This window comes from Desmodus rotundus, chromosome 6 (assembly GCF_022682495.2).
Source record: "Desmodus rotundus isolate HL8 chromosome 6, HLdesRot8A.1, whole genome shotgun sequence".
Taxonomy (NCBI): domain Eukaryota; kingdom Metazoa; phylum Chordata; class Mammalia; order Chiroptera; family Phyllostomidae; genus Desmodus; species Desmodus rotundus.
Window position 1 is genome coordinate 113,325,494 of NC_071392.1, and position 22,469 is coordinate 113,347,962.

At 46.9% G+C, this 22,469-nt stretch overlaps 2 protein-coding genes across 2 annotated transcripts in view; both read right to left on the reverse strand.

Moving 5' to 3' along the window:
* CHMP4B (charged multivesicular body protein 4B) overlaps positions 1–1,010 on the reverse strand; it is a 43,409-nt gene extending 42,399 nt beyond the window's left edge. Inside the window, exon 1 of the mRNA XM_024559297.3 lies at positions 664–1,010. Within this exon, the coding sequence (XP_024415065.1) occupies positions 664–853 (190 nt within the window). The 5' untranslated portion in view covers positions 854–1,010. The remainder of the gene's footprint in view (positions 1–663) is intronic.
* A 4,627-nt stretch (positions 1,011–5,637) lies between these two features.
* The window catches only part of ZNF341 (zinc finger protein 341), a 48,819-nt gene continuing 31,987 nt past the window's right edge, over positions 5,638–22,469 (reverse strand). The window contains exons 10-15 of the mRNA XM_053926687.2: positions 21,928–22,136; positions 16,048–16,144; positions 14,387–14,519; positions 11,259–11,370; positions 10,936–11,006; positions 5,638–9,212 (exon numbers count right to left, since the gene is read on the reverse strand). Coding sequence (XP_053782662.1) covers positions 8,683–9,212; positions 10,936–11,006; positions 11,259–11,370; positions 14,387–14,519; positions 16,048–16,144; positions 21,928–22,136 — 1,152 coding nt within the window. The 3' untranslated portion in view covers positions 5,638–8,682. The remainder of the gene's footprint in view (positions 9,213–10,935; positions 11,007–11,258; positions 11,371–14,386; positions 14,520–16,047; positions 16,145–21,927; positions 22,137–22,469) is intronic.

Sequence of the window (22,469 nt, forward strand, 5' to 3'; positions counted from 1 at the left end):
GAAGTGAATCACTGAACTGAAAGGCACTTTAGGGCTCATGGAGGCCAAACCCTGGCTGATATTTGGGGGCGGGGGGGGGGGGGGAATGAGACGAGAGCAAAAGTAACCTGCTCAAGTTCACTCAGCATGTGAACAGAGCCGGACCCACGGGTCTCCTCGCCCCCAGTCCCCTTTTCTCTCCGTCAAGGAGGCTTCTTAAGGAAAATTCTGAGTCAGAGAGTGGAAAGAGGCCAGGAGCAGCTCATGGACTCCATAGAGGGGTAGGGGTGGGACCAGGAAAGAACAAGTGTTAGGATGGGGGTCAGAAAGAAAGAGGAGGTCCCTGGGAAGGTGGGTGAAGGCCGGCCAGAGGGAGGAGGAAAAAGCAGAAGAGAAAGGAACAGTGAGGGAGGAGTGTGGTGAAAACAGGGTCTGAAGGGGCCTGGTAGAGTAGGGAAAGCCTGAGGGGGAGAGCTTGAAATGACAGTCTAATGGTGGAGAAGTCCAAGGCTCGGGTAGACACTGAAGGGAGTCAGACTGGGAAAGTCCCACACCCGGAAAGACACGGAAGGGAGTCTGACGGGGGAGATTTCTCGGATCCGAAAAGACTCTAGTGCGAGTCCGATGAAGGTGGAGTCCGGGCCCGGGCGTTGAGGGGACTATGAGGGGGCCAGGCCGACTCACCGCGCTTGTTTTTGGTGCCGTGCTTCTTGGCGGCCGTCAGCTCTTGCTCGATCTTCTTCTCTAGGAATTCCTGTTTCTTACTTAGCATCTCCTCCGTGTCCCGCAGCCGCTGGATGGCCTCCTGGGGTGTCGGGCCGCCCTTGCCGGCCTTACCCCCTCCCGCCCCAAACAGCTTCCCGAACACCGACATGGTTGCTGCTCGCCGCGCCGGCCTGCGCCGTCCGTTCCGGCTCGGCTCGGCCCCAGCGCCCGCTCCCGGCCCAGCCGCTCCCAGCCGCCGCAGGCCTCTCCGCCGCCTTCGCCCAGCAGCTGAGCCCGGCCGCGCCACCTCCCACAGGCCCCCACGCCCGGCCTGGCCGGCGTCAGGGAAACGCGTCGCCTACTACAACTCCCAGTGGGCAACGCGCTGATTGTGCCTCAAATCTAGTGGAGAGAGGCGCGCGGCATGCCGGGAGTCTGTAGTCTTCCGGCTTGAGGCGCTGGGCGGTGCTATTTTTGGCCTGTCTAGGGTCAAAGGGCGAGGTGGCATGGTGGGAAATGTAGTGTCCTTGGGAACCCGCTCTGTAGGGGAAGGACAGAAAGAGAAATAACAGTATTTAACGAAACAGTAATTAATATTATGCATATTCTGTGACGCAGGCATTGTGAAAAGTGCTTTGTATATGTTACCACATTTAATTCTCACAATCCTATGGCAGATGATACACCTATTTTGTAGGTGAGTAACCAAGACTGAAATTGAGGGATTAATTTACTATCTTCACCTTTGCATTTGTTGTTCCCTCTACCTGGAATGCCTTTGTACTTCTAATTCACCTAATAGGCTCTTCAAAGCCTTCAGAACTGGAGTTAGATTGCAAAGGGTCAAAACCCACTTTGAATACTTTCTTGGGCAAGTTGCCACCCCTGTTCAGTGTACCTCCCTTGCAGAAACTGTATACTGGAGAAGATAACGGGAACACCTTCAAGCTATGTAAACTAGGGAATGTCAAATGCTTACTTAGCATAGGCGCTCAAAAATGTGTACTTATTTCTACATATTCTGGGTCATCACAATAATTAAATCAGGGGGAGACCCAGAACACTCAAAAGTAGCAGAAGTATTGAGAATTTTTCCCCCTGCATTACACTGGCCCAGCTGGATGTGGGGCCACATTTCATTGTTTTCCCTTCTTCTTGACTGTCAAGAATCACTGCAGCCCTGGTTGGTGTGGCTCAGTGGACTGAGCACCAGCCTGTGAACGGAAAGGTCACCTGCTCCATTCCTGGTCAGGGCACATGCCTGGATTGCAGGTCAGGTCCCCAGTTGGGGGATCACACATCAACGTTTCTCTCCCTCTGTTTCTTCCTCCCTTGCCCTCTCTCTAAAAATAAATAAATAAAACCTTAAAAATAAGTATCACTTCACCATCCATTAGCAGTGAGGCTGTGAGTAGTAGCCAATACTTTCCCCAATCCCACCATTCTAATTTGCTGCTTCCAATTGCCAATGAAGAAAAGCATGACTTTCTCAAAGGCCATTTTTATCCCTTCCTGAACCTCTCAAATACGTGAAGTTGCTTGGGAACAGAGTTTCAAATAAATGATAGCTTAGCTGAATTTTTCTCTATTACTTCACATTTGAGTCTTGTCTCTTCCCCAGGCTATGATCTATAGGTGAAAAACACACACTTTGGATGTTGTTTTTCTTGTAATCTGCCACAGTCTCAGCCTGCATATATAGGTAGCCATCCTCAGAGGATGGGAGAGTTTTATTTCACCCAACTTTCCAGGATAGAAGAAATTTTTCAAATGTGAGAGACATGCAAGAATCCACAGCAGCATACATTGTAAAACATAAGCCACACTTTTGTTTGTTGTGTAATTGAGACATTGCAATGTTTTTATCAAAAGAAAAAACAAACAAACAAGGAGACTTCAATCAAGCCACCTTATGGATACAATGACCCCTCCACATCTAAGCAATCTGCCCTCTCCCCTCTTACCTAAGTCACGCTGCAACCAGGCATACAGGTAGCAAAACACTTTGCTGGGCTGCAGCCACGACTCAAAGAAATATTAATAGGCAGACCCTGTAGGCCTTACCACCATCAGCCTTATATTGCTGGAGCATACTCCGAGGATGACAGTGGAGCCTCTGTCATAACTTTGGGAGCCCGGAAAAACATCTTGGAGATATGATAGCAGAACGCTCAGATTTAATCTTAATTACCAACCCCCATCAATTGGTATGGGCCACTTGGATTGCTGGGTTGAGAAGAATTTTGAGGCTGCATCAGGACTCCTTGGCATAATATGCTCAGAATGGAAAGATACACACACGCAAACCTGTAAATAACTGGGAGCAGGTATAACCTCCCTGAAGAATAGGGGTTGGATGGACTTGGCAGAACCTAAGAGGGGCAAGTGGGGAGTGGGGGGAAGATTGTGCACTGGAGGGGCCCTTGCACTTGAGCTCTGGGAGTTACAGGACTTACTCCATACCAATTCATCAGAGCATGTGCAGGCCACACAGCAGGCGCTGTGCCCTAGAAGGCCAACTGTTTGCTTCTCAGGTTTTCCAGGCCATCCCATATAATTCTGCAACTTGCTTCCCACCCACATTCCAAAACCTCTACTGTCCTCTATTTTTTCTTTTTCTACAACACTCATCACCTTCTAACATATTATATAATTTGCTTATTTACTTTGTTGTTTACCTTCTGCTTCTTCCACAGGGAATCTCCACAGATCATTGTTTGGTTCACAGTGTAACATCAATGCCAGAACTATATACTTAGCATTTAGTAGGTGCCCAATAAGTATTTGTAAAATGAATTAATGGACTGAGGTAAAAGGGACAGGGCGGGGCAGGATAACTGGGTCTGGACTCATTCTTGCTGTCATGAAATCTTGGGTAAGACCCTTTCTTTTTTGGGCCTGTTTATTGATTCTACAAAGGGCTCAAGGATAAAGTTGGGCCTCTGTCTCTTGCCTCAGGGTTGTGTGCCTCACCATAAACCAGCCACCCTGGGCAAGTAGGGGTCACTCCCAATCCAGAGGTAGAATCTGCTAACATCTCTGACTACCACCCTCCAAGTCCTTGAGAATCTCTGAGGGTCACTTGCTGGCAGACTTGAGGTTTGGGTCACTTGTAACTGCCACCTCCCCTCCTTCCTCCCCAAGGGAGATAAAACTGGCCCAACCTGTTTTCCTGCGCCACACAGGATACTTGCTCTGTCAACTGAGACTTCCAAGCCACCGCCTCTGTTATTTGTCCCAGATATTTTCAGCTCCCTCTTAAAATAAAAGTTTTCTTTGTATCAGACATTAACTTCTAGGGCTTCTAGGGTCAGCGTTTCTTAGCCACCATGACCCTCTTACTTGGAAAATCTCACCCTTCTCTTCTGTGGGATTGGAGAAAGGGATGGGTAGAGTGGGCCTTCTTCTCTCAAAGTGCTGTTGTCACTTGTTGAATGATTATTTATTCAACAAATATTGATCAAGCAATTCCTGGGCAGTATTGGGCGCTTTAAAAATATCAGTGTACATACTCTGGTTTCTCTTCAGAACGTACAGATCTTTCGCCTTTTAAAAATATCAGTGTATAAACAAAAGGCCTTGTCCTTGTGGACCTTTTGTTTTTAATGAGGGAAAGAGACAATAAAGAAATGTCTAATATAATGTCAAGGATGATGAATAAAAATGAAGCAGCCCTGACCTACGTGGCTCAGTGGGTTGGGTGTCATCCTGCCACACAGAGAGGTCACCATTTCAATTCACTCTCAGGGCACGTGCCTGGGTTGTGGGCTAAGTCCCCAGTGGGGGGCACGAGAGAGGAAATCAATGAATGTTTCTCTCTCACATCGATATTTCTTTCCCTCTCTTTCTCCGTTCCTCCCCCTCTCTCTAAAAATAAATAAAATCTTAAAAAAATTTTTTTTAAATGAAGCAGTATAAGGAATTAGATTGTGATGGGGGAGGCATAAGAGCTATTTTAGACAGATTGACCAGGGAGGGCCTCTCAGAGGGAATGAATTTTGGACAAAGGTGAATGGAGTGAGAGAGCCAGCCATATGAAGATCCAAGGGGAAAAAGTTGTAGACAGAGGGAACAGCACGTGCAAAGGCCCTACGGCAGGAACTAGCTTATATGATGGAGGGGCAGCAAGACAGCAGGTGTGGCTGGAATGAGAGAAAAGTGGTAGCAGATGAGGGCGGCATCAGGTAGAACCTTGAAATCTATAGAAGAAAAACTTTACATTTCATTCTGGGAGAGATTAAAAAGCCACTAGAGGATTTTAAACAAGAAAGTGGCACAATCTGATTCAGATTCTAGAAAGATCCCTTGGGCTGCTGTCAAGAAAATGGATCATGGTGAGGGGAAGCAGGGAGGCCAAAGAGAGGGCTGATACAGTCACTTATGCAAAAGAGGTTGGCAGCCTGGACAGGGTAGTGGTGGCCAAGGAGATGAACAGAGGTTGGAGCCTCAAAGAAGTGGTTCCAAATAAAACCCCAGTTCAGGAGGGCAGGTGAGAGCTTTAGCAATACTAAGATAAGGCAGGAATTTTGAAATCCTGCAGTTGATGCCCAGCTCCACGTATTCTGGCTACGAGTCCTTGGGCAGGTTACTACACCTCTCTGAGCCTTGGTTTCCCCATCTGTAAACAGCATAATAAGAGAGCTTGCTTCTGAGGGGTATCTTGAGGATTCAGTGACAGGTAAATAAGGCACAGAACACAGGGCTTGGCGCTTAATAGACAGTAAAGTTAGCCACAACTCAATTCCCCACATTTATTGGTAGAGAAACTGAGGCCAGATAGCTTAGAGGTGGAGGCAGACAGAAGACTGGAAAGGGAAGGGAGGAAAGGAAGCAGGACTTACAGGGATCTCCAAGTCATATACCCACAAAGTCCAGACAGTAAAATGGATGAGTAAAGTAGTCCAAGAGCATGAAAAATCATATGATCCTCTCTAGCCATCTTGTTTTCCCACCTTTGAGAGACATGGGAAATTAGAAATATTTCTCTACTTTAAGACAATTGACATAAGTACAGTAAGTAGAAACTGACATTCAGCTGCAATGGGAGACAACAGTGAAGAATAACTACGGCCATATGGAATGCACGTGCCCACTGAAAGGGCCAGGTTGGCAGCTTCACCTGACTGCTGCCCACTGTGAAATACCCCAATTTTAAATTAAGAAGTCAGAAATCCAGATTTTTAGGTAAAATCTCCCAATTTTAATTAAATTTTCTAATTGCTTCTGGATATAGGAACACAGTAAATTTTTATATATTGATCTTATTATATTATTTCAGCATACTTGCTATTATTTCACTTTCTGATCCTTATACCATTTACTTCTTATTCTTGACTTATTGCTTTGTCTAGGCCTCCAAAATAATGTTGGCGTCATGATAGAAGGCATCCCTGTCTTGTTCTTAACATGGAGAGAATGCATCTCACTTTTCACCATTACATTAGGTTTTACATTTCATTATTTTTAAATGTTGGCTCATTCTTTTAAACACTGAAAACTAAACAAAGTTTCTCTGTAGGCTGGAATCAACCTATGAGCTGCCAATTTGTGATCTTTACTTTACCCAGAGTTCTTTCCCTGAACTGTGACAACTTCATTGGGTAGGTACTATTTATTCTCCCCATTTGACAGATGAGGACAGGGAGGTTCAGAGAGGTGAAGTGCCTTGCCACAGTCACACAGCCAGGAAGGGGCAGAACCAAGATTCAAACTCAGCTCTTCCAGATGCCAAGGATCCTGGATGCCCAGGACGGCCCATGTACACTACATTCTGTTCAGTACCTTGGGGCTCTGTAAGGAACCCTGGGGTCCTGAGTGACTCTTGATTAAGGGCCTTCCCGTCTTGGGCCTCAATATCACCATCTGTCAACCTAGGAGAGGTTCAGCTATGGGAACCCCAAAAGTGCCTTAGCCTCCTCCCCCGTAGTCCAAATCTGCATCTATTAAATATCAGACCTGACCTTGATATGTTCTGTGACCTGGCTCCGCCATCTACTGCAGCATGACTTGGGGTTGCTTAACCTCACTGAGCATGTTGCCTCATCTCGGCTGTAAAATGAGATTAAAAACATCACCTACCTCGAAGTGTTTAAGACATGCCAAGCACAGCATAAGTGCCTAATAAACGTTAATCCTCATGATTCTGGTAAATGTGCATTCATGTGTACACTGGCAGAAAGAGGCAGAAATATAATTTAAATAGTTGTACTAGTGTGAAAATGTGGTTTTTAACATTTCCTTTAACGTCACAAGTTTTAAAAATGTTTAATGCCTCCCATGACTCATCCATTATGTAGAAAATAAAGTCTAAATTCCTAAACTCAACATCCAAGGATCTCTGATTCAGTATCAACCCATATTTCAACAGAGCAAAGTGGCTAACAGCACATGGAGACAGGCCTCCCCAGCCCGAATCCCACCTCTGTGACTTACTAGCTGTATGAGCTTGGGCAAAGAACTTTGCCTCTCTGTGCCTCTGCTTCCTCATCTGTAAAATAATAAGAAAAGTAACAATTCTCACCTAATGAGGCTGATGTAATGTGAAATAAAAGGCTTAGTATAGTGCCCATAATATGTCCATGTGGAGGCTTGAACATACCAGCGATTATCATGATCTACTCACTGTGTGCAAATCTCTGGTCACCTTGGACCATTCACTGGCACCGGAATACAACAGGCCTTGCATTGTCATACCTTGAAGTTATGGCTCATACCTTGCCTTCCTCTATCCATCCATGAGTTAAAACACTCTGTATGAAGGCCCAGCTCAAATGTTACTTCCTCCAAAGAGACATCCTGTCTCTATCAGTCCCTCTCCTATCTCTTATGAGGGCAGGGTACACTAAGAGCCCTCACCCCCTCAGCTGTGCACTACCGCCCATTTGTCCCTCCCATTGCATCCTTCCCTTCCTGAGGATGTGGTGAAGGGCCCCAGCACAGATGTCAGAGGGATGTGTCAGCTTTCAGGGAAACTCAGTTATCAAACTGAGCCCAACAGTTCTCCAACATCGCGCCCTGTTCAGTCCTGAGCCTCAGTTTCCTCTCTTGTAACTGAGGCAGCGTGGCCCAGAAGGATGGTTGTGAAAATAAACTCCTTTTGCTGCGTGTTTCCAAGGGCTATGTTCTGAAACAGTCATTCTGGGAACACAAAACCTCTCCACGGCCAATGGGGCAGCAGAATCCTGTGTGAGGGTCCATGGAGCCCTCAGCCCCCACACACTTTGGAGGGGAGAATGCTGCCACATAGGGACTGCCGAAGCCACGGCTTGAGCCATGTGGATATACATTTTGATAAAAACATTTACTGAGCACTTTCCAAGTGCCAGGCACTATGTGAATCCTTGGCTTATTTCATCAGACCAGATCCTCATGACAACCCTATGAGGTAGTATTGTCATCAGCCTCATTGCACAGATGAGGAACACAGGGCTTAGAGAGGTGAAGTGACTTACCCAAGGTCACACAGCAAGTGAGTGATAGCGCTTGGATTTGAAGCCAGATTAGGCTGATAGTTGCACACTCACCACAACATTTGAGTACCTCCTAAATGCCTACATCACAGATTCATCTGGGGATGCTGTGAGGAGCCGCATGTAAAAAGGTACAGCAGATACGGGCCCCGACCATGTGGGGCTGCCCCTAAGGCAGCCCAGAGTGGGTGGTAGGACTACTCTGTCTTCTCTGTTAGGCAGCCCAACCACAAACCTGGACCCAGCCAGACCGTGGGCCACTCAAGCTCAGCCATCTGTCTTGCCATCACCCCTGCCTGGAAGCCACAGGCAGCCCTGCCCGAGGTCCCAGAACGCTACAGAGCTTTCCAGAAGGATAGGGGATATAGCAGGGTGGTCACGGGCCAGGGTTTATAAGTGACATTCCTAAAGGTTTTCCACTGAGCTCCCAGCTCGCTTCCACTGGGAAGGATCTCCAGTCTGCCCTCAGAGGCTGTAGACCCAAAGGTGAGCATCAGGCTGGGCCATGGGAGCAGACACCACGGGTCCCTCACTCTGAGGCCTGGATGTAGACAGGCACAGCAAGCATGGCACAAGGGCCATCAGCCCCTGCCTGCAGCTCTGCCAGTGCCAGGTTGGGGCCCAGGCCTTCAGCATGCCCAGGCACTACCAGCTCAGGTTCGTTGCCCACGGTGCCACCCACTACAATAGATAGCACGGCATCCGGCTCTGAGAAGGGTGGCTTGCCTGGGACGGCTTCGGTCACTGGCCCAGCCCCTGTGTCCTTCAACTCCTCCAGCCCCAGTGGGTCAGGCACAGGGGCCACCACCTTGTGCCCACCACTGCTGCCACTGCGGGGAGCCGCCCTCCTCCGGGAGGGTCGTCGTGCTTGCAGGTCCTTATCCTTTTGGGGGCCGAGGCGACAGCGGTGATCCTTGAGGTATTTGTGGCGGGAAAAGCCCTTGGCGCAGCCAGCACAGCGGAACTTGTAGTTGCCCGTGTGGGCGCGCTGGTGCTCAGCGAGATGGGCGCGGCGGCTGAAGGACTTGCTGCACAGGGCGCACTTGTGGAGCTTCATGCCTGGTTGGGAGGGGAGGTCAGTGAGAGGCGCCTAGACCCTTCAACCTGCACTTGGAACAAAACCCAGCCTCTCGGCTTGCCTGCAGGCATCTGTGTGACCTGGGCCCTGCTACCTCCAGTCTCATCTCTCACCTTCTCCCAGACACTCAGTGCCAGCCACATTCGCTCTTCTCAGATGCATCAAGCTGGTTCCTGCTTCCCGGCCTTTGCACCTGCTGTTTCCCTCTGCCTGGAACAGTATGTTCAGCTCCCAAACCTTAGCTAACTTCCCCAGGTCCATCATCTCTCTCCTCTCTGGTCTGCCCACCTCACACCGGCCCCCTAAGACCATTCCCTACAGGGCAGCTAGTGACATCTTCATAAAACACATAAAGGATCATGATACTCTCTGCTCCAAAGCCTTTTTACCCAGGTTTCCCACAAAGCCCTGTGCAGTCTGACCACCCCTTCACCTCTCAGCACCATCCCCTTCCTCTCCATGCTTTGTTCTCTGAGCTCCAGGCCTGTCTCCTGCCTTTCTTGGTCTCAAACACCCTCAGTCCCTTCTCTGCCTTAAGGCTTTGCATCTGCTGCTCCCTCACCCTGGAAGCCATTTCCTGGCTCTTTTCACATCCCTCCTCTCTTCATTCTCCGCCCCATCACCCTGTTTATCTCCATCTTTGCACTCATCATACTTCGCTGCTACATACTCATTTGTCTGCTGTTCCTTTTTGATCTCTGCTGCTCAATCTAAGCTTCTCCAGGAGGGCAGGGTGGGATTCTGCCTGTCTGATTCCCCCCTAGTTCCCCCAGTGCCTCACACATGGTAGGTTCTCAATAGTCACTCACTGAGTAAATCACTGGTGGCTACACATACACATGGAGTCAACTCCAGCCCACACTCAGCCTGAGCCATAGGCCCCTCAGCCTCCCTGGCTTAGAGAGGGGCAGCGACTTGCCTGAGGCACATGTCAGTGCCAAAACTCAAACCCAGGCCCTCTGTCTCCAAGTCCCTGATCTACTCTCACAGTTTCAAACTTTCTTTAGCCATCCTTTCTACAAAGTAGTGGTTCTCAACCAAGGGTGATTTTAATCCCCAGGAGACTTGTGGCCTGTCCTCTGGAGATATTTCTGGTTGCCACAAACACGGTCTTGGGAGATGCCACTGACATCTACTGGTTGGAGGCCAGAGATGCTACTGAATATCCTACAGTACACAGGGCAGTCCTCTATGAAAACAAATTATCTGGCCCCAAAATTAATGGTGCCAAGGTTGAGAAACCTTGTTCTAGACCAAACAATATGTGGAAACCAGCCATGCTGCTCTGGGAAGCTTTGTGAAGATCCCAAGAAACTGAGGAGTGGTGTGGAGACCTCTGGACCCACATCCCAGCTGCCAAGCTCTGCAGAGGGGACCAAAGATTTTTCCTGGCTTTATCTTGGGCGTAGTCAGAAACTGATCTCCCTCCACACCTGATCCATACCTTTACCATACTTGGAACCTCTGATTTACAGTTATCTTCTCTGAGGTCATCTGCCCCCTCAGCCTGGGGGACTGTCTGACTCACTCCTGTGCAACCCAAGGACCCTAACATAGGCCTGGCTCATGGCTCACGTGAGCAAAAGTCTGTTGGCTGGAATGTACCTGACAGGGATAATAAGCCTCATGGGATGTGTGTGGGGAGCCTGCCCCAGGCGACTGAAGCTCAACCAGACCCTCCTGGCAGGTGCGAGAGCCACTTACCAGAGTGGGAGAGGATATGAGCCTTCAGCTTATCTGGCCGGTTGAACTCCTTACTGCAGCCTGTGTGTGTCCTAGAACACAAAGCCACTGGTCAGGGGGTGCTCAGCAAGTCCAGGACCCTCTTGCTGGCCTATCTGCTAGCTCTGAACATGATGAACGTTATCTATCCTAACGGCAGGGAAAGAAGCAGAGCAGGGAGTGAAGCCAGTGGGGAGGGCCCAGGACAGGATAAAAGGAGAGCCTTCAGTCCTCAGACCTGACTGACATCTGTCTGTCCCACCACTGGGCAAACCTGCACCCCCTCCATGCCAGTCTCTACTCACGAGAAGGGGCATTTGTATTTCTTGAATGGCTCATGGATCAACATGTGTCTCTTCAGTTTGTCTTTGCGGTTGAATGCGGACTCACACACTGAGCATTTGTAGGGTTTCTCACCTGCAGAAGATGCAGACAATGGGGATGAGGATCCCATGAGATGGAGTCTGGACATGGGGTACAAGGGTTCCTACTACAAGGCAGCAGCTCCTCTGGGGAGGTGGCCTGAGAGAAAATAGCCATTCTCATTCCTCATGACTTTATTTTGCCAAAAAGAGTGAGCCAATTTAGATGGGGTGGTCAGGAAAGGCCTCCCCGATGGGCAACATGTGAGGTGAGACCTGAGGTAATAAGGGAACGGGCCATGTGGAAATCTGGGAGTGAGGGTCCCAGACAGAAGGAAAGGAGGGGGCGCTTAGGGTGTCTGAGGAACAATAGGGATGCCAGTGTGGCTGGAACTGAGTAGGGGAATGGAGAACGAGGGAGAAGATGAGGTCAGTGAGGCTTCCTGGCAAGAGGGAGGGCCTAGAAGGCCAATGAAGGATTTCGGCTTTTACTCTGAGCCAGATGAGAAGCCACCAGAGGGACTGAGCAGAGGAGTGACAGGATCTGACTGAAGAGTTTTATAGGATCCCTCTGGTTACATGCAGACAATAGACTGAGGGGGGATGAAGGGGGAGAAAGGAAGGATGCTGGCACAAGAAATGGGCAAGAGGTCAAGTACAGGCTATGTTCGGAATGCAGAACTGGCAGCCCTTGCATATGGGGAGTAAGAAGAGGGGACGAGTCTGGAATGAAACTAAGGTGGTCAAATGATAGGGTGGGTGGTCATGGCATTTGGTGAAATGAGGTCCACCATAAGGGAGGGGGTAATTACATCTATCCAATTGGATCTTTTCAACCAACCATGAGGTAACTACTATCATTATCCCATTTTATAGAGGAGAAAACGGAAGTTCATGGTCTATAAGTAGTGGTTGGGGGAGCTAAGATTCTAGCCCAACAGTGTGATCCAGAGTCCATCTTGCAGCCCCAGATTGTCCTGCTGCAGAACCACTGGGGGGGGGGGAGGGCGGGGAGCTCTCACTTGACAGGGGTCAGGGGTCACAACCTGCCCTTAGGAAAGGGCTGTTACTGGGCTGTTTTGATTTCTTGGCATTATTTCCTCTCCATTCTCCCTCTGGAATAAATAGAGTACTTTTGAAAAATGCCATTCTCAAGCCAGCAATGAAGGAAATTCTGGTCCTTACAGTGGAATGCACTGTAGTCATTAAAAGGATCTCCTAGACATATTGCTAAGGGGAAAAGAAAGCTAAGGAATAGCCTAATACAATCCCCATTTTTGTTAGAAACAAATACAATCCCCACACTCCAAAAAAGCCCAAGCCATATGTTTGTACATACACAAAATATGCAGAAAGAAGAGTGGGGGAGGGTACATGCCAACCTGTCCATAACAATTAGGATTTGAAGAGGGAATTTAACATTTGATGTTATGCAGTTCTTCTGTACTGCTTCCATTTTTTATAATTAATATGTATTATTCTTTTTTAAAGATTTCTTTCTTTCTTCTTTTAGAAAAAGGGGAAGGGAGGAACAAAGAGATGGAGAGAAAAATCCATGTGAGACAATCCAATCAGGTGCCTCTCACGTGCCCCTGACTGGAGACTCCAACCCAGGCATGTGCCCTGACCAGGAATCAAACCAGCGACCTTTCAGTTCTCAGGCTGACGCTCAAACCATTGAATCACACCAGCCAGGGTGCGTGTATTGCTTTTGGGTCATAGTTTTTAAAAGAGAGTAATTTGGTAATACCTGTCAAAATGACCAATGCATATACCTTTTTCCCCCTTTATTGTAAAATATACCTAACACGAAATTTACCACTTTAACAATCTTTAAGTGTACAGTTCAGCGGCATTCACACTGTTGTGCACCCATCACCATCGTCCATCTCCAGGACTTTTTCAGCGCCCCAGACTGAAACTCAGTACTGCACATACATGTTAACCTAGCACTTCCACTGCCTGGCATGGAATATACACTGTGGGTATACTACCAAAATCTTGCCAAGGGACCCACACAGCACTGTCTGTACAAACTAGTAGCTGAAAAATAATTTGTGTCTACCTACAGGAAACTGGTTAAATAAAAGATGGTAAATGCAGAAGAATACTATGAAGCTGAAGAAAAAGTGCTATAAAGGAACATCTTCAAGGTAGATTGAAAAGTGAAGAAAAAAGGTACATAACAGAATTATATTACATGATCATTTGTGTAAAAGTAAGCAAATATTTTATATAGATGTAAAGATGTAAAATACAACTGCAATGATGCAGGCTATGCCACTAAAAGTTGTTGTCTTTGGGGAGAGGAGCTGTTGCCTTTGGTAGGAGTATTTTTCAAACTACACACTGGGAGTCACAAGCTGTTGATGGTTATTTTGACAACTAAAACTGAACAGAAAGTACTGCTTTGTGAAACTTTTGTTTCAGTATATTCTATCTATATAGATGTGTTTCCTGAGTTGCAATATAAAATGTATATTTTACCATAGGTCATAGTATAAAAAAATTGAGAAACATTTGGATTGTCCATCTGAGGTGAGAGGAGGGTTTATTTTCATTATATATGCTTTTGTATTGTCAAAGATTTTCTCCTAAGGTTTTCTCAATCTTTTGATCCTTTTCAATAAAAAAGAAAACAATAATTTTTCATCTAATAAAAAAACATTATAAAGATTAAAAAAAAAAACAATGTGTCTGGACTAAGGAACCAAAGAGAGGGGGTTTGGGGCAGATTTGGGTGCTAATCCAGTGATGAGAAAAGCACCCCTATGTCCAGAGACTCACAATGGACTGAGAGTGGACTCCCAAGGGGCAGAGCCAAAAGGACCCCACAGCTTGCAGGGCTGATCTCTGCTCTAGTGCTGGTGGGAGCCCCTTGGTCACTTGAGAGGGCAGGTTGGTAGGGGGCCAAGGAGGAGATGGGAGGAAAAGGGGCAGGAGATTGATGGGGAAGAGGGCAAAAGGGAGATAGGGAGGAAAGCCAGAGAGGGATGGGAAGGAGAATAAAGAAGGGGTTGGGGATGGGGGAGGTGAAGTAGGCAGGAGTTGGTGGGGAGCTTGGTACTCACCTGAGTGGATGTGAGCATGCAGTTTGAGGTAGTGCTCCCGCCGGAAGAACTTCTTGCACACCTGGCACTTGAACCTGCCCCCACTGCCATGTGTGGGCAGGTGACGCCGCAGGTAGCGTTCACAAGTAAACACCTGGCAGAAGAAAGGAGTCGGTTTCAGGTCTGACTCTCCAGCCCTTGTCATCTTGAGCTCAAAGGGCCCTGCATTTCCCTGTCTTCCCTTATGGAAACAACTTCCTTTCTGCTCACCAGGGCTCAGGGCTCCCAGTGTCAGGCACAGCCCTTAGAACTTACAGCTCCCACTACTCACCCATAAGCCCAGTCGAAAAATGCCTGCTCTGAGCTTCCGCCCAGGCGGTTTTCCTACCCAGAGGGCCTTTCTCTCTTAGCCTGACAAACTCCTACTCATCCTCAAGACCCAACTCAGATGTCACTGCTTCTGAGAAGCCCTCTCTGACTCCACATTGCCACACTAGGCAAAGCAAATTCGGCCCTTGAATACAGACCCACATTTTTGAAGTCAGCATTTAACCCACTGAATTACAGCCCTTTGCTTGTATGGGATCTCCAAGAGGACAGAGAGGGGCTTTCATTCCCCAGCATAGGGCCTGAGTCAAATGATTGACAAGTAAAAGAATAAATGAAAAATGTGAACAAACAACTGAAGAAATGAATGAAAAGGTAATAGAGAGCCAGAAAACACAGAAGGCATTCATTTTTTTCATTCATATGGTATAGAGAAGTGGCCAAGGGCACAGACCCAACTGCCCCACCACTAATCAGCCCTACCACGTCCTACTGGGTGACCTTTCTGTGCCTTGGTTTCCCATCCATAAAATGGAAGAGTAAAGATATGCCTGTCTCCTGGGGTTAAATGAATCAATTCATGTAAAGTGCTCAGAACAGCATCTGGCACATGGTTCTTGCCCAAGTCATGATACCTTTTACTTGGACCACAAATTCCAAACCTCAAAATTCAACTATACAATTAGAAACATCTACAAGGCTGAAGTAAAACCAGGGCTGTCCTGGAAAATCTGCCATGTGAGGTTGTAAGAAAATGAGTAGAATAAAGAAACAGGTTAAACACCCAGTGGCTATAATCAACAAAATCCAGACTTTGGGAAACTCCACAGGACCAAAAAATAAAAAGAGGGGGAAAAAAGGATCAATGGTGTGGAGAACCTATATATTAAAAGAAACGTTGTTCATATCAGCCAACTGCAATATGTAGACCTGATTCAAGCAAACAAATTTCACAAAAATTATGATTTTTTTGAGGCAATTGGAAATTGGAACATAGTCTGAATATTTGATGATTGAGGGACAGGCTTCAATGAGGCTGTCCAGATTTGCTAAAAAGAACCAATAATCACAAGGATAATAACACATCAGGAAACCGATGGTTGCTGTTCAGACACTGGGCCTGGGCCTAGGAGGCATTCCATGTCAGCCCAGTGCGGTCCGGCCGGGCCCAGCAGCAGCCCCAGATGGCCATGTGTGGGGTGTGATGTGTAAGACAGGCCAGGCAGAGCTCTTACTTTTCAAAGATGAAGTGTCGTCTGTGGACACAACCCCAAGCTTTGCCTGTATGGGAGGAAGGAAACAGTGAGGTTTTCACTCCACCACCTCTAGCTCATTTTTGTTGCAGGGGTACCCACCTTTTGGCAGTGCGGGCAGGGGAAGTTGTGAGTGGCGGTCTGTAGGTGGTGTTCCAGGGCCTCAGGGGTAGAGTATTTGTTGACACATTTGACACATCTAAATGGGAAGGAGCAGGAGAAGTGAGAGAGTAGCGTGGGAGCTGGACTAGCCCAGCAGGCCCAGGAATCAGCCACTCCCCTCCCCCAGGGTCAGCATTAGGAGGCAAAATCCTGTATTTAATTCATTCTCAAATTAGTCTACTCTTCTCGCTAACCACTGTCTCCATCCTAGTCCAAGCTGCCATTCTCTCTCGCAGGGACATGTGTGGTAGCCTCCTCACTGGCCTCCCTGCCTCACCCTACCCTCTATAAGGTCTATTCCCACAGGGCAGCCAGTAGTGCTTTTAAAAATCAAAGTTAGTCCTGGCTGGTGTGGCTCAGTGGATTGAGCACCAGCCTTTGAACTGAAAGGTCGTCGGTTTGATTCCCAGTCAGGACACATGCCAGGGTTGCTGGCCAGGTCCCTGGTTGGGGGCATGTGAGAGGCAACCCACTAATGTTTCTCTCCACACATAGATGTTTCTCTCCCTTTCTTTCTCCTTCCCTTCCCCTCTCTCTGAAAATAAATAAATAAAATCTTTTATAAAAATTAAAAAAAAAATCAAAATTAGACCATGTCACACTCTTACTTAAAAGCCTACACCTTGGTCTAAAGGCCCTACTGCCTGATCTCCTTCTGCCTCTCAAACTTCACCTTTATCCACTGCCCTGCTCACTCACTCTGCTCTTGCCACACTGGCCTCCTTAACGTAACTGGAACATACCAAGCCTGATCCCACCTCAGGGCCTTTGTACTTGCTGTCTCTATGATTGGGTACATTCTTCCCCAAGTCTTCCTCTGGGCAGCACCTTCTCATCCTTCATGTCTCAGTTCAAATGCCACCTCCTCAGAGAGGCCCTCCCTGACCACCCTGTCTCAAGTTGCTCCCTTCTGTCCAACCCCCCTTCCTATTATGTCACCCAGATTTAGTTTCTTCTTAGCATTTATTACCTGGAATTATTTTGTTTGTTTACTTGAGTATTGTCTGTCTCCTCTACCAGCAAGTGAGCTCTGCAGACAGGGGCCATATCTGTCCTTTTCACAAACTGCTCTGACCACGAATGACAACCTGTCACATGAAAGAGTCAGACAGACAAGGATCCAGGCCTGGTTCTTTCCCATCTGTGACCCTCAGTTTCCTCATCCATAAAATGGGGCGGGAATCCCAAATGGACCTGCTCGGTGTTCATTCTCAAGAGTGTCATGAGAGCCGAAGGACACGACTGGGCCAAACAGTTCATAAACCGCACAGCACTACAGACACGGTCTTTATTTCACTCTGGCTAACATGCCTTCAAAAGAGCAGTTTCAGGCCACAGACCTGAAGAGGACCCCATTGTCTCCCCACCATGAAAACATTTGCTAGCAAATAAACCCATCTATGATGTAGTACCAGTGAGTAATGCCTAAGGTAAGTAGGCAATTCCTGCCATCTGTATCCCAGGCCACCGTGGGAACCACAGGCAGGCTGCACCTGTGGTCAGCCCAGGGGACCCCCTCAGATCGCATACTGAAACAGTCTAAACGCCTCTGCAGCAAGAAAGAAAGAGGAGGTGGGGTGGGAAGAGAGCTACCAGAAGGGCAGGAACCTCCAAGCTGGTGGGAAGAGAGCACAAGAATCACACCAGCTTCAGCGGTGAGGAGATATAGGTTTGTGTGGGAGGTCGCTTAGCAATAACCACTAAAATTAAAAACTTCCTGCCAGAAACATTGCCCTAACTAAGTCATCCAAGGTAACACCTCCAGAAATGGGGTAAGCCAACATCATTTACCTCCTGATATAATGCACTGAGAAGGACACGGTATCACCTTGTCATATTCCTGCTGAAAGTGCCAATCTTGGATCTAGACAAATCCAAACCAAAGGCATTCCACAGAATAACTGGCCTATCTGTACTCTTCAGAAATATCAAGGTCATGAAAGACAAAGACAGAATGAGGACCTGCTCCGGCTTCGAGGAGACAAGGAGGCAGGACAACTGAATGAAATGTGTGATCCTGGATTGGATCCTGGGCCAGAAAAAAATTTTTTTTTCTTTGTCTATAAAGGATGTTATTGGAACAATTGGCAATTTTTCAGTAAGGTCTGTAGATTAGATAACAGAAGTATACTGATTTAACTTCCTGATTTTGATAACTACACCACACCTATGCAAGAGGTTATCCCTGTTTTTTAGAAAATACACACTAAGGAAAGGGTAGAGGAGCATCATGTTGGCAAACCCTTCTCAAATGGCTCAGAAGAGGATAAAGCAAATGTCATAAAAAGTTAACATTTGGGAAGTCGGGGCGAAGAGTATCTGTGGGAATTCTTTGTACTATTCTGATAACTTCTCTGGAAGTCTGAAATTATGTCAAAAAAAAGTTGAAAAAGAGCTCTTCCTGAAAGCAATTGAGTGTGGAATGGGGAGGTGGGTCGGGGCAGACAGGGAATTCCTTTCCACTCTATGCCTTTTTTGCAGTTTTTAAATATTGCTCTGTATGCATATTAACCATTATTTTTTGCAGTAGATAATTAATCTTTTTTAAACCCACTTTTGTTCTCTGACCTGCAAAATTGCCATCAGGAACTTACTCACAAATGCATGAAGATATATGTCCAAAGTTGTTCCCTGTAGTGTTGTTTGTAATAATGACAACCTGGCAATAACCCAACCAGCCCACAACAAAGAACGGGTTCAGTAAATTACAGCACATCCACATATAACGGAATACTAAATAGCTGTGTAAAGGGATGAGGCAGGTCTCTGTGCTGAAATGCAAAGATACCCATATTATAGTTGTATGTGTAAAAGTTTGAAGTGACAACATCAAGCGTGCAAGGTAATCCTATTAAGTTTCAGTCTGTTGGTCAGAAGTTGTGTAATAGGAAGATGGTGCGATAAATTTTCACCAACTTCGGTGGCTGTGTTTGGGATGGTCTGACTCGACTGTAGCCTGTGATATCTATATCCATATCTATAAACATGCTTATTACAGGTAGGTACCAAGAAGTTAATGGGCGTTATCTTGGCTGACAGTTTTGTTTTTTGTTTTTGTATGGTTTTGAGAAAATCCTTTTCTCTGCATTGAACATGAATTCTGTAATTAGAAAAAAATCAATAAATCTCACTTTTAAAAGGAAAAAGTAAGTATACAGCAATATACCAGTGGCGAGCACGAATTTTACTTGCGGGGTCTGGGGAGGCACTGCAGGCAGCCAAGGCAATGTGGCCCAAAGCAGAACAGCCAGGCCAATGGGGCCTGGACCCCTGAAAATGGGACAAAGCCACCATGCCCGTATCTAAATTTTAAAAGATACAGTGATAATTACTGAGCTCCTCTTATGTTCCCGGCACCATGTCTAAGTGTCTCATACTCATCTTACTTGATCCTAATAAATAATCCAATCAAGCAGGCACCATCATACCCTCATTTCACAGATGAGAAGACTGGGGCTCAGAGTGGTTGAATGCCTTGTCTAGGTCATCCATCAGGTTTGCAGTCGAGCTGAGATTTGAGGACAGGCAGGTGGCTCAGAGCCCTTATCGTTACCATGACACCACTTCACCCTTAGGCCACCTGGATACTGGCCTGCCTCCTGCACCTTACTTTTGAGCCAGCAGCTCCAACAGCAAGAGAAGTGATTGACTGCAGGCACAGGGCCATCAGCATTGGGCTCAACCCTCAGCCTGCAAACTCCAAGACTAGAGCTCTGAAACTTCCAAGGTCCTGGACAAGAGTTTGAATCAGTGCTGATGTTGTGGACAGGTCGCTTCTCCCATCTGAGTCTCAGTGTCCTCATCTTCATCTTCAAAATGTAGGGAACACCACTATGGAGTGAACTGTGTCCCTCCAAAATTCGTATGTTGAAGCCCTGAAGCCCCGACCCTCAATGTAATGGTATTTGGATATGGGGCCTTTGGGAGGTGATCAGGGTCAGATGATGTCATGAGTATGGGCTCCTCATGATGATATTAGCACTCTTATAAGAAAAGGCCAGAGAGATAGGGCACCCTGACCCCTGTCTCTCTCATGTATCTATGGTATTTTGTTATAGCAGCCCGAGCTGACTGATACAACCTACCTCCCAGGACTGCAGAAATTAATGTCCCTAAGTTGCAGCTTGGCACATAGTAGGTGCTCCCTTCCTTTTACTTGGTGTCTCAGTCCAGAGGGCCACACAGCCGAAGGAACTTACAGATAATCCACAGGTTGGAAGAGCAAAAGCAAATGTCCTCTGAGTACAAATCTCAATCCCCTTGGCTGGTAAAAACCTCCACCTGGCTTTCCTGTCTCTCTGGCCGCATTTCCCAATCTCTCCCAGGGACAATTGCCCTATATCCCATTTCATGAGACTCAGTCCCCCTGCCAACTTCTCAAAGCTCTTGTGATTTCTATAAGACCCTCATGCCTTGGCCCCACTTTCTCCCTTAGCCCTCATCTAAATATCATTTCTCACTTCTACTGTACACCAACAGTCATTCTATTTTATATCTCTATACTTGTTGGTCTTCCTGCTAGGAATGCACTCCACCCTACCCACTGCAAACCGGGTACACTCCTACTCATCCTTCAAAACCCAGTTCAGATACCTCCCACTGTGGTACTTCTATACCACATACACACATATATTAGAGACATGCATATATATGATATCTATAATAGCATTTTATCACAGTATATGGAAAAATAGTTATACATTTGTCTCCCTAAGCAGCCCATGCATTCTAAACTCAAGGTCTCTATTTACTTATCTCTGAACCTCAGAAGTTCACCCAGGGATTGCAGCGGTGCCCCTTAACAGAGGTCATCAGCCAAATACCTGCAGGTACAAGTTTGTAAAAGAAGCAAAAACCATTTAACAAGAAAATAGTCACTGATGACTAGAAGGAGTCCTCAAACAAATTCTTGCTTTTCACTAAGATCTATCCCTACACACTGTGTGCTGGGCTTCGTGAGGCGGCAACACAGGGCAAATGCACAGCAAAACAACTGCAGGGCAAAAATGCAGGATTTCACAAAGTCACAAAAGTGATCTTGGGTATCCCAATAACACCGTCAACAAAGGAGAGTCTGGAGGAGAGGCTGGAAAACAACTGAGGAACAGAAACTCAAAAGGCTGATCACAAAATGACAGCTCCAAAGAGAAGGATTTGAGGATCTCAGGATCAAGGGCACGTGGCGAAATGGAAGCAACCCTCCATCATTTCTGCCAAAGGGGCCCTCTTTATGACCGTAACAGAAAACCAAGGTGACGTAAGGGACTGTCAGAAAAAATGACCCCAAGTCAAATCTACACTTGATGCATTCTTTGTTCACTCCAAGAATCAGCATATAGCTTCAAGTTTAACCTAAAGCTTACACATTATAAAAAATAATATATGTTTTAATATTATTAATATATTATAAAATAATAATTATATTATTACTAGTATATTATTAATAAAAATAATAATAAATATATATTATTTTTATGATTTTTGCTTCCAAATGTGCTTGTTAATTCTTTTTTTATTCTAAGAATCTGTGTACCATTCCAACTGTAACCTAAATTTTGTAATTATCAGACAAAATAATATTTTCATATTAATAGAAAAAAAATTAAATCTCTTTTCCACTATAACAAGGAAAAGACTGGTTTCCCATTTTTAGGATTTTTTTTTAGGGTAAATGTTTGCCAAGTTGAAGAATGCTACAAGGAGGGCAGCATCTTTGCTCCCACCAGTGCCAAGGCCCAGAACTCTGCCAGGCTGGACCCCAAGGCCGCAGGCCGCAGGCCGCTGGGCTCCCTGTGGGAGAGGAAGTGGGAGGACACATACTTGTAGACCGTGCTGTCCTTCTTGGGGCTGTGCTGTGGCAGGAGGCTGTGGGAGTACTGGTGCACACCCAGGTCGTACAGCGAGGGAAAGTCCTTGCCGCAGAGATGGCAGCGGTAGCTCAACTCCTCCTGGTGGCTCTTGATGTGTTCCAGAAACGTGTCGAGCTTTGGGAACGTCTGGGCGCAGCTTTTGACCACACACTTGTACACCTTGACGGCAGACGTGGGGAAGGTAAGGGGAGGCAGGAGAGCTGCCTCCACTGCCGCCCCCTGCCCTATGGCATCTGCCTGGAGCACTGCTGGTGAATGACCCTACCTCTGTTCCCCTGCTCCACTGCTGCTGGAGCCCTGTTTTATTTTGACTGGAGGGACCTCTCCTCTCAGCCAGCCACAGTGACCCACTACCATTTCCCCAGGCTCTGTGTGGCCTGGGTATATTTAGAAAAATTACCCCAAATCTGAAAATACAGTAAAAAGATGACATTGTGTCCTTCCAATGTCACACGACAGTAGTGGCTCTCCAACTTGAGCACACGCCATAGT